A 17039-nucleotide genomic window follows, 5' to 3' on the forward strand; every position below is an offset into this window, starting at 1 on the left:
GAGCCTCTCTGCCTAAGCTTCCCTGAAGCTGCAGCTAGTGGCAGCTGTGCCCCAGATGCACGGGGAGCAGCCACCGTCTCGGGAGGAGCCCAGGGAAGGCAGAGCGGCGGGGGCGGGAGCAGGCACTGGTTCTAGTCTTGACCTCTGGGGTCACTGGTTTCTTCTCTCAAGGCAAAGCTCCCAGTGATCTTCACCCACTGGAAAAGTCCTAGTGAAGAGCCCGCCTGCTGATCAACCCCACTGTTTGGGCCTCATGGGGAGTTACTCTTTCCTCAGAAATCTCCAGATGGATCCACTAAGCTCGGTGGGGGTCTGCCAGTGACTCGGCCTAGAAACTGGGGACTCTGGCGAGCACTGGGTGGGGGTGAAGTAGCAAACAGATGCACAGAGACGCCACTGAGAGCAGAGAACCAGGAGGGAGAGGAACAGCCTTGGGAAGGAGAGGAGCCTGGCACACAGAGGTGTCTTCCCAGGACGTTTTGTGCCCATGTGAGGCGCCGTCACATTCCTGCCCCCAAAGTTACGTTAGTCTCTCCAGTTCACATGCACAGAGATTTGGGGGCGAGGAGAGCCATGCTGCCAGGCCGCATGACGGTGGGCAGCTGGGAGCCTCATGTGGAAAAGCGTCCCATTCCCAAACCCCATTTCTGGACTTCCTTTCTGTTAGTACCGTGGCAGAGGCACCCTGGACAACCCCCCTCACTGAAACAACTACAGTGTAGATGAAAGAACGCACTGTCTTTGAAATGCATCGCTGAGACTGGAGGCTCACAGCACCACCTCAAAGCGTTCTTGGAAAAAACTAACACAAACAGGTAGGTAAACAAACTGTTCTAATCAAACAGTTTACAAGAAATTCAGGGGGTGATGGAACACGACAAACAACAACACAGGATGCAACCAGCAAAGTCAAGAATGGGGGACTCTCTAGGGGCTTCCCTGGTGGCGCAGCGGCTGAGAGTCCGCCTGCCGATGCAGGGGACACGGGTTCGTGCCCCGGTCCGGGAAGATCCCACATGCCGCGGAGTGGCTGGGCCCGTGAGCCATGGCCGCTGAGCCTGTGCGTCCAGAGCCTGTGCTCTGCAACGGGAGAGGCCACAACAGTGAGAGGCCTGCGTACCGCAAAAAAAAAAAGAATGGGGGACTCTCCAGGGCAGATGACCAGGTCTCTTCCACAAATCAATGGCGTGAAGAGGCAGTGGGGACCTTTAGAGGTGACAAGAAATGGGAGAGACATAACCTGTGCCACGTGTGGGCCTTATTTCAGACAAAACCATCATGAAAAGACATTTCAGACACTATCAGGGAAATTGCATATGGACTGGTTTCAGGGAGTTATTATTCATTTTGAAAGATGTGGTAATGGAACTGTGGTTACTTTTTTTTAAAGACTTCATCTGTCACAGATACACACTGAACTGTTTAGGGGTAAAATAACAGAATTTGGTAATTTGCTTTAAAAGATTCCCCCCTCCAAAAAAAATGTGGAGGGAGATATGAAACAAGATTGGCGAATGTTGATAACACTGGGCACGCAGGGGCCGCTGTACCAGACTGTCCGAGACCGCCACTGTATTTGAAAGTATCCATAACAGAAGAAGAAACACCTTGCTCAGATTTCAGGAAACGGAGGGTTAAAGCCAGTGGCCAACAGAGGGGCCCTGAGAGGCAAGCACCATGGTGGTTTTCACCACGAGGTTTCTGCTGAACCGTCCTGAGGTTGGCAGCGGGTAGGCTGCGATGCTCGGAGGTGAGTCCACCAAGAGCGCCCCCTCGTGGAAGCAAAGATGAGAAGCGTGCTGGCTGCCCTGAGGGCCAAGCACCTCAACTCAGGGCTCGCCAACTGACTCCACCGAGGTCTGTAAACAGGACGTTGTGTCTAACTTGGGGACTCCAGGAATATAAGGTTGGTTTAATGTAGGACGATTACGCATTTCTCACATTGAAGATTGAAAGGGAAAAACAATGTCATCTCAAAAGTTAAAGAAAAATCATTTGATAAAATTCAAATCTGACATGATTTTAAAGTAACCTCTTAGTAAGCTGAGACAGAAGAGAATTTCCTTAACCTGACAAAGGACATCACCAAAGCTCCAACAACTACTATAGTCCTTCACAGGGGATCTTGAGCACATTATCTTTAAGCCTAGGAACCAGCCCAGGATGCTTTTCTATCCCTCCTATCCAGCACTGCACCAGAGATGCTGTCAGACAGACGAGAAGTGACGGAAAGGAAGAAACAAAACTACGCTCGTTTGTAGATGACATGACTGTCTATGTAAAAACCCAAAAATACCAGCCAGAAATTATTGGAGTTAGTAAGAGTTTGGAAAGGTTATTGGATACAACCACTAATATGCAAAAGTCACTCGTTTTTCTATACACGGTCAACAAGCAGAGCACGTAAGTTTTAAAAATACTTCGTATTTTTGTTGCTGTTATAAATGGTACTAAGATAAATTTAACAAAAAATGTGCATCCCCTTTATGGAGAGTATTACGAAAGTTTATTGAAAGATGTTAGAGATCACCTAAATAAACGGAAAGGGATACTATGTTTTTGAGTAGGAAGATTCAGAAGATTCAGATTACAGAAAAGCTGTGATCTTCTCTCAAACTGGTGCATGGTTCAAATGCACTTCCGATGGAAATCTCAGCAGGATTTTGACAAACTGATTCAAAATTCATGTGGAACAGCAAAGTTCCTTGTCCTGCTAGACATCAAGGCTTTAAGGAAGTTATAGTAATTATTAAAACATAATGGAATCAGGAATAGACAGACAGAGGGGACTGAGCCAGTCCAGAAACAGCACCACACAGAGAGAGGTGACCACGAGTGTGCGCACTCAGACAGCAGGGAAAGGCCAGGCATTTAATAAAGGGTGCTGGCAAAATCGGATTATCCACATGGGAGAAAAATGGTCCTCTACCTCATACCATATACGAAATTATTTCCAGCCGAATTATAGTCTTAAATGTGGAAAGCAAAACTATGAAAGTTTTAGTAACTAATCTAAGGACCTAAGGTAGGAAAAGACTTTTTAAGTAAGACACAAAACACTGACCATAAAATGTGTTCAAAAAAACTAAAACTAAGAAAATTTCTCTTCATCACAGGACCCTAAAAAGAAAGGAAAAAGACAATGCACAAGGTGGGAGAAGATATTTACAACACATTTCGGAAGCAAGTATTAGCCCCCAGAACATATAAATGAGTCAGTGGTTAGAGTGCCAGGAGCTGTCCCTGCCCTGCTCGCACCTGCTGGGGTCAGATGAGGTGTTCCACCTGCCCCTCAGCTTCCTCTCCTATGAGGCAGGCACCACCATAATAGAAACTACTTCACTGGGAAGGATTAGAACAGTTAGTGTGTCCAAAACTGCTGAGAACAGTGGCAGTAAACACTAGATGAATACGGTCTACCTGTCTTCAAAGAAAAGACGGGTAATTCCAACAGGCATTGAATAAAAGACAAACACAAGTGGTGCGTAAGTGCATGAAGGGTTCTCAGCAGCACTGGTCACTGGTTATCAGACATTTGCAAATTAAGGCACACGAGATGCCATTTCAACCCACCAAGTTGGCAAACACTGAAAAGTCTGACAATAGCAAGTGTTGGCAAGGGTGTAAAAACAAGCGTCTGTCTCCATGGCCGGTGGGAGAGAAAGTGGTGCCCACAGCCCCACAGGCAGGCCCAAGAGCTCGGCCCAGGGGGTCACAAGCAAGAACACACTGCCTCGGGGACATCGAATGCCCAAGGGCTGTAAGGAGGACGACGCGTGACACGTCGATCACGGACGCTCTCCAGTGGAAACGCTGGAGGCCTGACGTGAGGACACGGCGAGTCCTTGCTGGGCAGGAGTAGGTCACAGAGAAACCCGCAGCGATTCTGAGCACAGAACGTCCAGTCGACCACTCTGACCCTGTAGAGACACGCGTCCGAGTCCCTGAGTGGCTGCACCCGAAGGAAACGAAGGAAGGACAGCAGGGCCTCCGGTCCTGCGGCCCCGGCTGCGCAGACACGCCCTAGCCTGTCCCGCTGTCGGTCTGTAAAGTGCGCGCACGTGAACAGGCTCTCGTGTACCATGTGTCTCATGACAAAATTGCTGCTAGAAGACGCAGACTTGCATTGCTAACCTAAGCACCACACACGTTTCAACCCTCGGAGCTTTCTGCCAGGAGTGGTTTGGAATGAAGGCCCAGGAGGTTCACGGTGGCATCGGGGGGGGCGGGGGGCCGTGGGGACCGCGGGCCCGACACACGACACACGGCTGCAGGCCTGGGGCTGTGGGAGGAGCAGGGCGGCACCTGGCCTGGACACTAGGTCGGGGGGTGGGGTAATGGCTGTTTTTAATTGTTCTCATTGAAGTGCCACCATGTGGACACTGGGACACACGTGTGCCACAGGCGGGTGTTCCCGGGCAGCAGACTGGGAGTCCGTATAGAAGAGAACCTTCCAGCCGACAGAGCTGAGGAGGGAATGGGCTGCCTGGAGGTGGCGAGTTCCACAGGTGTCTGGGACCCAGGCAGACAGGAAACGGCGCTCTGGGGACTGCTGTAAAGGAGGCTGAGCCGCTGGGGGTGGGGGAGGGGAATCCCAGGAAGTGAACAGGGTAGAGGGTCCCTGAGATCCACCTCAAACCGGAGATGCTATGATTTCTTGGCTTGTTCTGTGCAGACCGACCCACCCTGACTTCGGCGGTGCCAGCTGTGGGGATGGAGTGAGGCACTGATCTGCACGGAAAACTAGACCAAGCGCTGCTTCTGAGCACAGCGAGGAAGTGTGGCCAGCGGCGCCTGCACTGACCTCCAGGGCCTAGTCAGAGTCATCACACCCTCTGTCAGCCTCCAGGAAAAACAAAACCAAACCACACACACAGTTTAAAACGTCTGTGAATGCAAGCCAAGGCCTGTCCCAGGACAGACTTTCCTTGCCAGGTTCAGTGATTGCACCTTCCTGTATTAACCATTACATTACTTAGAAATGGGGGCAGAGAGGATCTGGGGAGGCGACATCTCTCCTGCTGCTTCCAGGAGAAGACGTGTCAACACACGTGCTCACAGAACCACGCACAGTTCAAACTCGCTGCACGGTGGGGAAGAACCATGCTGTGGAATCAGAAGGAGATTCGGGCGTCTGGACACCGATCCTGTCCTCAGCATCTCCTTTACCACCAGAATGCTTCCACCGCTTCGAGCAAGTCACTCAGAATAAAGGGTCAGCGTTGTCTGCTTAAAATATGACCTTTAAAGAACTTACTGGCACTTTACATACTAGGTTCACAGATCATCAACGTGGTTTTCCTTCCAAGGTACGTGGTGGCTTTAACCTTCATCATTACTTTATTTTAATTTATTTCTTAAAATAAATGTACTTTATTTATTTATTTTTGGCTGTGTTGGGTCTTTGTTGCTGCGCGTGGGCTTTTCACCAGTTGTGGCGAGCGGGGGGCTACTCTTTGTTGCGGTGCGTGGGCTTCTCATTGCGGTGGCTTCTCTTGTTGCAGAGCAGGGCTTCAGGAGTTGTGGCTCGCGGGCTCTAGAGCACAGGCTCAGTACTTGTGGCACATGGGCTTAGTTGCTCCGTGGCATGTGGGACCTTCCCAGACCAGGGGTGGAACCCTTGTCGCCGGCATTGGCAGGCAGATCCTTAACCACTGCACCACCAGGGAAGTCTCCCTTCATTATTATTTTAAAATCTAAAAGACAAACTAAAACCACTTCACACCCACAAGGAGGGCTATAACCATAAAGAGACCATAGTGACCACTGGCACAAAGGTGGAGAAACTGGAACCCTCGTACTTTGCAGGTGGGAATGAAAAATGGTTTGGCCACTTTGAACAACCATCCAGCAGTTCCTCAAAAGACTCGACGGTTACCACACAATCCAGCAATCTGCTCCTAGATCAATGAGGACGTTCATCCACACACGACTTGGACAGGAATATGCACAGCGGGACTCGCCACAACCGTCAAATGAGAGCAGCCACGAGCATCAGCATGAACTGGAGAGCATCTCCATGTGACACATTGTTACTCGGCCCTAAAAAGAAGGGGGTGCTGCCACATGTGAAAGCAAGAGGAACTCTGAAAACATGAGGCCAAGTGAAAGCAGTCAGACACAAAAGGCCACATACTGCCTGATTCCATTTATATGCAATGTTAAGAATGGGCAAATCCATAGAAACAGAAGGCAGCTGAGTGGTCCCAGGGGCTAGGGGACAGGCAGAGAGGGAGTGACTGCTACTGGGAGTGCGGCTTCTTTCTGGTATGACGAAAATGTACAGTGGTTAGTGGGATTAGTGGTGCTGGTTGCACGACTCTGTGACTACACTAAAAACCACTTAAAAAGATAACATATAAACTTAAAAACTGAAAGGGTAGCACTCTGAGTGCTTTGGAGACCTACCCTGACAACAACTGTTGACATCTGGAAAGCAGGTCTGCGGCTTAGGCCGGTGTCTCTAGGCCCATCTCTCCTCCGGACTTTCCCGCCGCTGCAGGAGGGCAGCTGCAGGCATCCTCGTGCCCCGCGCTCCCTCTGGCCGCTGCTGGGTAGCTCCCGGCCAGGCTCGCGTGCAAAACCCCACGGGCGTCCAGGGCACTGGCCCTGGGGCAGAACCACATCCGGGTCGGGGCACACTGGATGCTGCTGTGTTGGGGGCTTTAAGTTTATCCCCCGCCACCACATATATTCCTCCTGGGGGCGGTGAGGGGCCACAGATTCCTAGCAGAGAATGCACTTGGGTTGCTGGTTATTTTACATCTCACTGAACTCTCCTTGGGATGACATGTCCTACGTGTGCCCATGTGTGTGCCTGTGTGGCTTTTGTTTCTCCCACGTCCCCATTCGTGGAGCACACACTGAGCCCATAGCTGGAGTCTCCCAGCCTCTTCTTCAGGGCATCCTCCCCTGTGTCACCTGCCTTACAGGTACCTGCACCTGGGTCAGCCCTGACTGAACACCTGACGACCTGCAGACCAGGACCTGATGAGCCGGAGGGTCCTGATGGCCCTCTGGCCCTCCTTCCCCTTCAGAAACACAGGCCCCGCCTTTCCTTCCAATGCGTCATCCAGGGAAGCCTAGGCCTCTCCCCGGAGCGCGTGCTGGAAGCCCAGCACGGCTGGCAGAGCAGAAGCAGCAAAACAGCTACAAGTTCCCTCCCATCTCTGCTGTAAGGTTTCAATGAAACCGCCTCGGGGGCAGGACGATACAGACACAAACACAGTACAAGAAATCCCTCTGTAGCTCTGACAGCCGTGCCCGCAACCCACACTTCGCTTTTTTATGATGTCTGCCTGCTCATTAAATCCCAATCTAGCCAGGGAAAAGCCACCTCTTGGCCTCATCTTAACATTACAAGGTCTGAGCACGGAATTTTAATTGATGGCAATAAAGCTGTCTGCCCAGATCCTAACGTGGGGAGCACGCAGACCCCGGAAGCCTGACAGCCGAGGTGGAGAGGGTCCTCATTCAAATTCTTATCTGCTGAAAAACCGAAAGCCAGCTGACGGTCCAGTCCTTAATGAACCGGAAATCACCCTCCCAGCCACCGTCTGTGCTCAGTTGATGCACCTCTTCAAAGGTTATTTCTGCGCTGGACTGTCCTTTCACATCTGACTGGAGGTCACTGCAGATTTACTCATTCAGCAAATCCATTCTTGCAGTAGCTCTCAAAAATCAGCACACACTATTGTAGGGCACAGGCCCCAGCTGTGAGATTATTCACAGCCTTTTTTAGAAATCCAAGCTTGCTTAAGGCTGACAAGGCGGGGGCACAGTGCCTCTTAGCCCAGTGCCCTGGGCTCCCGCCAAACTTTCCTGCCACGCTGCTCCAGGAAGCGCTTCCCAGGGCTGGCTGCCCTCCGGCTCGGTGGGCTTACTTGCTTGGGGTCCCAGGCTGTTGGAAGCCACGCCAGGTGTTCGTCTGTCCCCCTCCCTCCTCTTTCCTTGCTGTGCCTTCCAGTTGTCAAGGTGATTTTTTAAAAACCATCTGCTCCTTGAAATGTGGTATTTGCCTTGGTTCTGAATGGTTAGGACGGATAATCTTCTGAGCTCAGACCTGCAGGAAGTGATCCCAGCTCTATGTCACAGAGGCCTCAAGCCCTGGCCACGCCAGGCTGGGTAAGCAGTGGGAACCCACTGAAGTTTGGTCAGAATTTTGTTTTTTTCGTTGCTGGTCTCTGGTGTCAGATGTGGATGAGCCCCTCCTTCCACATCTTGCACGTTCGTCCGGGAAGTCAGAAGTAGACCCTCACCCTTCTCCTCTCCGGAAATCTGCCTTTCCTCGAGCTGCACGGCAGGGACCAGGCTGACACTGCTACACGTTCATTCATATTTACCAGGTCTCTGATGCCACAAGACGGTTTATCCAGACAGGACTCCTAGGTTGGCAAAATTTCATCCTCTGTTGATTGGTCTCACCTCCTGTAATCCACCCAGTCACTGCAGAGTGTTTGTCAAATTTCTATTTTAGTTAAAACGCCACCAACACACTTTGCTTCCTTTGTTAAGTGGAAACAAAGCATAATCTAATTTTTAATCTAATTTTTAAAATACTCTAAGCAGATGATCAAGATTCAACAACTATCTGCCCTGACTCAACTCATTTCCACTTCAAATGCTTCTAATCCATGGCGGCCTTGGCAGTGAAGAATGTTCTAGAGGGAGAGGCAATTTGCATGCCACATTTGCTCCACCAATTTACTAAATTAAGTGGCAAGAGAGTGAAGGAACGGCGTTTTGATGAGAACAGTCTAATTAAAAGTGACTCGGAGGACGTGAGGTTTGCTCCTTTACTGCCCGCATAACCTCAGAGGTTGCACAGAGCAGCAGAGTCCTTGACGGCCGTGTTCCTGGCCCCCCTTCACGACCACGTTTCTGTGATTACTGCTCGTCAGGAGTGACCACGCCTCCTCTCACTGCAGCTGGTCGTTACCCACAGCCTCGTTCTGAGCGCCTGTGAACAACCTCTGATGCTTTACACACGTCTGGTCCTGGTTAAAACCCTGTAAGATGCAACATCATCCTCGTTTTACAGGTTTGTGGCTCAGAGAGGTTAAGGAAGTTGTGCAGGGGCACACAGATGACGGAGCAGGCTAGGGATCTGAGTCGGGGTCCGACCCCACAGCCCATGGCCACTGGTCACGCAAGCCCAGCAGAGCCCCAGCCCCGGAGCTTGATTTTCCTCCAGAAACAGTTCGTTTGCAGGCAGGACGCAGCTCACCCACCTGAAGCATCTGTCTCTGGGTGGACATTTCACGGGGATTTTACATCGATGACGTTCCGAGCTCTGCGTAAAGAGCGAGGATCCACACCCGTCCTGGTGGCCTCGGAGCAGAGGGCTGGGACGTTCAGATCAGGTTGGGAGGGGCCTCGCTGCCCCTGGACGACACGTGTGGATCCCACAGGAGAAGAACCCCCTCTTCACCATGGAAACTGGCCTTCGATTAGGAAATGCCGGGAAGCTGCGACGCAGCCGAGGAGGGAGAGTGGGCCGGGCTGCTCTCAGCAGGAGAGAGCCCTGCGCTCCTTGTGGTCCCCTGGCCCTCCGGGGGCCGAGGCATGAGCCAGGGCCTGAGCCTTGCTCTCCAGGGAGGGGGAAGGACCTCTCCTCTTGGTACCCCCTGCCAACCTCCCCAGAGACAGCCACGCGGGCAGGCCAGGCAGGACCAACGATGTCAGGACAACAGTCACCCTCACCCCGAACACGCCCCAGGCTCACGTCCTTCCCATCCTCGCCAAACCCCACGCGAGGCAGCACGCGCTGTCTTAGTGAAGCCAGGACCGAGTTGAACCCTGGTGGTTCCAAGGGGGCAGACGGGCAGAGCTGGAGGGCTCGAGGGGGCCTCGCAGAGCGGGGACAATCCAGACTTGCGAAGATGGGCAGAGGTTTGCCGGGTGGAGCAGGGGGTGCGGCAGAAACCACTCGACCTCCGGGCACAGGTGGGGCCCAGGGCAGAGCTGTCAGACTGATGCAAGACCACATCAGAGGCTGGTCCTCGGGGCTGAAGGCCTCAGGCATTGTAAACCTCGGCCACAGTCATTCGGATGGTGCAAAACTGCTCATTTTAAAGGAGCCACACTGGGGCTGTCGGGTGGAGAGGTTGTGTCGGGCGATCCGACTGCCTGGAACTCCGAGCCATCCGCCAGGGGCTGCTCTCCCCTCCTTCTGGCTGCCCAGGAGGGGAGGCCAACTGAAGTCCAAGTTAGCACACAGCCCGCGCCCACCCCAGGGACCTGGTCCCCAGCCAGGCTCAAAGCAGGAGCTCCCTGAAGATCTAAAACGGAAGCTGCTCATGCTGGGGCCTCCAGGGTGACACACCCATCACTGCGGTCGGGGAGAGCCCTGACTCCTAAATGCAAGGCCAATGGACCCCTTCTGCCATCAAGGGGGCCCCAATCTCACCAGCCGAGGGTTGGCACCCACATGGTTCCCGCCAGAATCTGGTCCTCCTCAGCCTGAGTTTGGACCTGTACGCCCCACACGACAGCCTTTACCCCCCAGATTCCAACATACAGAGGTCAGAGGCACTAGGACGTAATCGCCTGGACAGATGCGTGTTCGGGAGCCGCCCTGGTTTGCCGCTCGCACGGCCCCCCGCATCCCCCTCCACACGAGCACGTGCAGGCGCTGGGGAAGGGGCTCAGCGCTTCCGTCTCCCAGGGGCCCTATTGCTGCACAACCTCAGTCTCGGCATCTGCCGCACGCTTCGCTTTCGCTTCACATGAGGTCACGCAAGGATTTCCCCTCTCCCGCTCAGTGTCACTGGAACGGGTATTCCGCTTTGGGGGCCTTTTTAGCATCTGAAATCCAGCCTCCTCGTGGTTTAGTGAAGCAGAAGGACAGTGAGGATGCGGGGACCTCGCGGTGAAGGGTCTGCACCCCTCAGATGCAGGCCTCCCTCCCGTTTTCGCTGCAGCTTCGGCAGTGAAGGCGCCAAGCTGCCCAGGTTCATCTCTCCTCTGAGCTGGACTGCAGCTCTGTGTCCCTTGAGAATCTAAGCCCCAGACAGATGGGGGCTCCTCAAGTCCTAGGACTCACCCCCGGCCAGCGCCAGGCCACCACGAAGGCACGAGCAGAGTTACGACCAGTGAAACATTTCTCTCAAAAGGCAGGCACCCCGCTTATTTTAATACTGTGATCTAAAAATAAAGGGAGCTAATATCATGTATCTGAAGTCATTTAAACACGGGTCGGCGCTCTCTTCCCAGCAACAGCAATTCACAGAAAGCCCTGCACCTTGCAAGGGGCGTCGGAGCAGAGCAGGAAAACCTGGCAGAACTCAGTCCCCACCGAGACTGGGCCACGTGCCACAGCGCCCTCTGGCCCAGTGAGCTGGGGCTGGGGGCTGGAGGGCGGGGGGCACCGCCCAGGACTGGGGCGGCCCTGGGTCTTCCTCCCTCTGCCCTTTCTCCCCCCGAATTAACTCCCAGGGCTGGGGGGCAGTCCCAGTGAAGCAAGGTGACCATGGGCCAGACCCTCCACGGGACCCCTGTCAGCTCTGACCGAGAAGCACCGCCAGGAGCCCACGTGGCCAAGAAAGCTCGTCCAAGTAGGTGGTGCAGCTGTGATCTCACGAACCCAACGCCACGAAAACGGAGGAGAAAAACGAACTCCGCAAAGAAACCTGCACACGGATGTTTACAGCGGCCTTATTCTTAATCGCCAAGCATGGAAGCACGTTCGGCAGGGGATGGGTGAACAAACTGAGGAGCATCCGGACAACAGTGCCTGAGATAAGTGAGCCCTCGAGCCCTGAAAACACGTGGAGGAACGTGAACGCATGTTATTAAGTGAAAGAAGCCAGTCTGGAAAGGCTACAGACTGTGTCATTCCAGCTCCGTGACATTCTGGAAAAGGGCAAAGCTGTGGCGACAGTAAAGACTGGTGGTGGCCAGGGGCTGGGGGAGGGAGGGTGAACGGGGGAGCACAGGGGAGTTCCAGGGCAGGAGCTACTCTGTATGACGCACTAACAGTACACAAGGGTCCTTATACGTCTGTCAAAACCCACAGATCCTACAACACTGCAGTGAACCCTATTGTAGACTATGGACTCTGGGTGATGCAGAGGTAGGTTCATCACTCGTAAGAGATGTCCCGCCGGGGGTGGGGTAGGTCGATAGTGCAGGTAGGGCAGGGGGCTGTCGAAAAGTAAAGTCTATCTTTTTAAAAAGCAGACGGAATTCCTATGATGCGTGACAAGCTCTCTTCACGTCACAGACTGTGTAAAGGCCACCTGGGCAGTGATGGGCACAGTGACATGCCTACCCGCTGACTCACCTGTGCTGGGCAAGGGGCCAGCGTCTGCAGGAGGGACCCCAGCGCACCGAGGCCCTCAGCAGCTTGCGGCCATCTCCCAGCGTCAGCCAGGAAGGGGTGAGCCTCACCCTCCTCCATCCGTCATTCTTCCCGCGTACAGCCCCCCGCAGAGCCGAGCGAAGACTGGCTGCTGGGAGGGAGCCCGCACGACCCCCGGCAGGCCCTCACGGTCAGCGAGCCAGCACGGAACTCGCCTTAGCCACCCGGCCCTCCCTCTCCTTTGAGAGCTCCAAGTCCCTAAATACCAGAAACCTTTGCAATTTGGACAGAAAAACTCTGATACATTCGCATGAAATCTAATTTCAGACCAAAAACCTTCAAACGCATCTCAAAAGCTCCCCGTTCTCAGCACGACGAGTGCAGAAGAAGGACAGGCCTTCCTGTCCCACGAGAGCCAGGCAGGGATGAAGAACAGGCCCCAGGAACGGGCGAGACCTGACGGGAGGCCCAAGACAGGGGCTGGCCTTTTCCCCCTGGGCGGCCCTGCTCGTCGTGGCAACGCTGGCCATGCTTGGAAACACGGTGGGGCTCGCGCTTGACAAGGAGGCCCCGAAGAGCAAATCGTGAGACACAACCACTTAGCAGCAACACAGCAAAAGCTGCAGCCTGTCCTCACTCGGCCCAGGCACTGCGTCCGCGGGAGCCTTCTGCTGAGGCCACGCTGTGCTGTCACCGTCCAGCCCGGCAGCTGTTCTCTGCACGTGGCTGGTGCTGCCCCACTGGACGCACGGCCTGGGATGAGCGTCGGCGGGGCTACGGACAAGGGCTTCACAAAGACTAACAGTCACAGGGCGGCTCCGGGAGTGTCCTGCCCTGCCGGCTTGGGTCAGGGTCAGGCCCGCTGAGCACGCTTACTGGTGGTCCAAGTCCCCCGCTCACGGACAAAAGTTGAGGCCAGTACAGTTAAAGCCCATGTTAAACAAAACCAAAACGGTGAAGCAATTTACAGAGTAAGAAACCGGCTGGTGAAGCGTATTCCCTTTAAAAAGATTCACTCAACGATTCACGAAGGAGCAAGTTTGTATTGTGTGTCTAAAGAAATTTACAAACTTATACCCAGCCGTAAGGGTGACGCAGGGTGACAGACGCATGCAAGTTAAGATGCAGACGTTCCCCCTCAGGTGCTGGGATGATAACAGTGAAAAAGTTAACAGTTTTATTCCTACAGCAGAGGAGTCCATTCCTGCAGGGAGGCAAGGCCTACGGACAGGCCACTGAGGGGGACCTCTCCTGGCTACACTCAAACATCATTACTGCAGTCCTCAGCCTCCAGGTGATTAACTGAGGATTTATCAATTTAACCATTTCAGGAAAAAATACATTCTTCTAAACTGTACGGTTCCAAGCCTAGCTTTGTTAAACAGACTGCATGACACAGATGGCCCGCCGACCTCCTGGTCCCCGGCTACACGCCCAGGTCACCTCTGTCCCAGCCCACCTTCAGGTAACGGCTCAGGCTGGCCGCCTCCTGCCCCACACCCACACGGGCCCGGCTGCTCACGGCGCCTTCCCCGCAGCCTCATCCCTCTCCCACCGCCTCTGAGAGGAGGGTCCTGGGGCTCCTTCTGGCCACCTTCCTCTCTGCTCCCCACCACCCCCACCCCCCGTCCCACAAAACAATATCCAGACCTGAGCTCTCACACAGGCCCCAAAGCCCCTTCCCAGACGTCCTCCAGGACCCCTCTAGGACCCCTAGGCCCCTAGGGCTGCCCTCCTTGGACCCCTTTGCTCCGCTGGTCCCGCCCTGCTCATGCCCACAAGCGCCGGGAAGGCCAGCCCCTCTCCTCGGCCCCTGCTGCCACCGGTGCCAGGGGCGCAGCCCCTCGGTCTCTACGGAAGACCACCAGCATCGTTCAGGGCTTAAGGCAAACACCATTGCCTGGAGAAAGCTGTCCCTTCTCACCCTCCTGTTCACGTTAAGCTTGAGAGGCGGGTCCACAGCGGCCAAGCCCGGGTCGTCCCCTCACAACCCTGTGGCCGTGGGCTAAGTCAGGAGCCTCTCAGGGCCTCAGTCTCCTCTTTTGCAGAAGGTGGTGGTGGAGACACTGGTCTTCCAGGTTATCTCGAGACCCCCCGGAGCACCACTCATGGAGGGCACACGGCAAGCACCCAAACGTAAGGACCAGCGACTCACGAACACGCCTTGCAGTCTGACAGTCCGCTGCGGGTGCAGCCCCGGCAGTACGAGACCACCCGTATCAACCACAAACACAGGTGCGGCCCTGCCCTCGAGATGTTTAGGGTAAGGCCTGGCCCCGCCCCGAGGAGGGTGGGTCCGGACATCAGGCCAGGGTCCAGGATGCCGGTGCAGACGAGGTTCCCCGCCTATTTCTAGGTCCCGCTTGGCTCCTTGGAGGAGGCAACGAACAAGGGCACACGTACCTCCCGGGTGGGCTTGAGCCGAGTCCCCCGTCTCCCATCTCTTCTCAACCCTACGGACGGGCCTCCCTGTCACCGTCTCTCCTGCTCCCACTTAAGTGCAGGTGGAAACAAAACCCAAGAGCTGTTGGCGGCTCCTCAATAAGGTAAACACAGAATTACCACACAACCCAGCAACTCACGTCTGGGAATATACCCCAAAGAACCGAAAACAGGTGTTCGAGCAAATGCCCACACGAGAAGTTCAGTGCAGCACCGTTCACAGCAGCCCAGAGGCGGGAGCAGCCCCGGTGTCCATCGATGGGTGATGGACACACAAAACACATATACACACATGGAGCACTCGCCTTAAAAAAGAAGGAAATCCGGACGCAGCCTGCGACACAGATGAAAATTGCAAACATTATGCTGAGTGAGAGGAGCCAGATGCTAAAGGACAGAGCCCATGTGATTCCACTTATGTGAGGTCCCCAGAGAAGCCGAATTCAGAGACAGAGAGCAGACAGTGGGTACCGGGGGCAGGGAAGGGGCATGCAGAGCGACAGCTCAGTGGGTGTGCATTCCCTCTAGGGTGATGGAAGCTCGTGTAACTGTGGGCAGAGAATGAGAAGATAACACCAGAGCTGCGTGTAAAGAACGGGACAAGGTCACCGAATGACGGAGGATTCACCGCCACGTGACTCGCTCATCACCTGAAGTTAGAGCTGTTTCCAAAGTGAAGCCAGAGAAGAAAAACACAAACACCGCTCGGGTCCGCCTGTCAGAAGGGAGGTTCCAGAGACGTATCTCTAATCTGGTCCCAAGTCACCCCTCAACCACCCACGACTTTCAGCAGGAGTCCAAACCAAAGTGAAAACGCACCTGTTCCAAGTGCCACACAGAACAGGGGGCACTGGGTGAAGCAGCAGCATCAGCCCCGACGCCGGCCGGGCACCGCTGCAGCTGCCACAGCAGGTCTTGGACGGCATCTGTTACACTGGATTTGAGGATGAGGGCAGCTTGCCAAAGGAGAGTTCAGTTTGTGACAAGGTCCTCCTGTATATTCGATTTCCAAACGGCCATCTCTCAGCAATGGGAACTAAAGATGAATGTTACTGGTGAACAGGATGCCAGGCGCGGACACTTTTCTATCTCAAGTCAGTATAAGAGACAAATAAAGACGTTGTGCTGGTCACACAGAGAGTCGAGAAACACACATCCAAAGTCTCCGGCTTACAAGCTACAAACGCACTGCGATGACCTGGGTGCCCTGACCGTGGCGCCCGGTGCCCAGCACGCACCCCAGAGCCCCCGCGGCCCCGGCCTGCGTGAGGGGCACACTCAGGACCGCACGCGGCTCTGCTGCTGCTTGTCCAGTGGCACCGCCGGCTTCTGCCGCCCGCGCTCTGGCCCTGCCACCGCTGCTGGCGTTTGCTTCCCGAGGACCAGACGCTCCTCCCTCACCCCTTGGCTTCCCATCACTCCTGGCACAGACACCCTCTCTCCCATCCCGCCCACTCCAGCTCAGTCCAGGCCCAGCCCCCTCTCCTTCGGGGCCCTGGTGAGTCTGGCCCTGTGTGCACGCCGGGGCCCCTCCTCTAACCCCTCATATCAGGCGGAGCCAGGAGAACACACACAGCCTGGCAGACAGAACTCTGCCTCGTTTTTTTTTTTTAAACATTTTTTTTTTTTTAGATGATTAAGTTTATTTATTTATTTTTTTGGCTGTGTTAGGTCTTTGTTTCTGTGTGAGGGCTTTTCTCTAGTTGCAGCAAGCGGGGGCCACTCTTCATTGCGGTGCGCGGGCCTCTCTCTATCGCGGCCTCTCCCGTTGCGGAGCAGAGGCTCCAGACACGCAGGTTTAGTAGTTGTGGCTCACAGGCCTAATTGCTCCGCGGCGTGTGGGATTTTCCCAGACCAGGGCTCGAACCCGTGTCCCCTGTACTGGCAGGCAGATTCTCAACCACTGTGCCACCAGGGAAGCCCTCTCTGCCTCGTTTTTTTGTGTGTTTCAGGGCAGGAAGTTGTGTGCGTTACAAAGTGAAATCTGTATTTCTGTGCTCCTTAAATAATGAAGATATTCATGGGCTCACAAGCGTTCTCCTGCCTGGTGCCCAAATGGAGGTGAAACGCAGGCATGGGGAGCAGCGCTCCGGAGCGGGCAGAGAGCAGAAAGGGCACCTCACCCGCTTGTGAGATTTCACAGCAAAACGCTGCCACTTCCGCGTAAGTCCCCGAATTTAAGAGAAAGAACCAGTCGATGGTTAAAACCGGCTGCAGAAGAGGTAAAGAAAACACCACAACTCTGGGGCTAATCCCGCCTGCAGCTCCTCCCCGAGAAAGGGGGTTCCCCCCACCC

The 17039-nt window shown here is 54.5% G+C and overlaps 1 protein-coding gene across 1 annotated transcript in view; it reads right to left on the reverse strand.

Annotated features, from left to right (window-relative positions):
- The window catches only part of SH3RF3 (SH3 domain containing ring finger 3), a 201904-nt gene that overhangs the window by 116457 nt on the left and 68408 nt on the right, over positions 1 to 17039 (reverse strand). Inside the window, exon 2 of the mRNA XM_065891475.1 lies at positions 109 to 131. Coding sequence (XP_065747547.1) covers positions 109 to 131 — 23 coding nt within the window. The remainder of the gene's footprint in view (positions 1 to 108; positions 132 to 17039) is intronic.

The sequence above is a fragment of the Phocoena phocoena genome, chromosome 14 (genome assembly GCF_963924675.1).
Source record: "Phocoena phocoena chromosome 14, mPhoPho1.1, whole genome shotgun sequence".
Taxonomy (NCBI): Eukaryota; Metazoa; Chordata; class Mammalia; order Artiodactyla; family Phocoenidae; genus Phocoena; species Phocoena phocoena.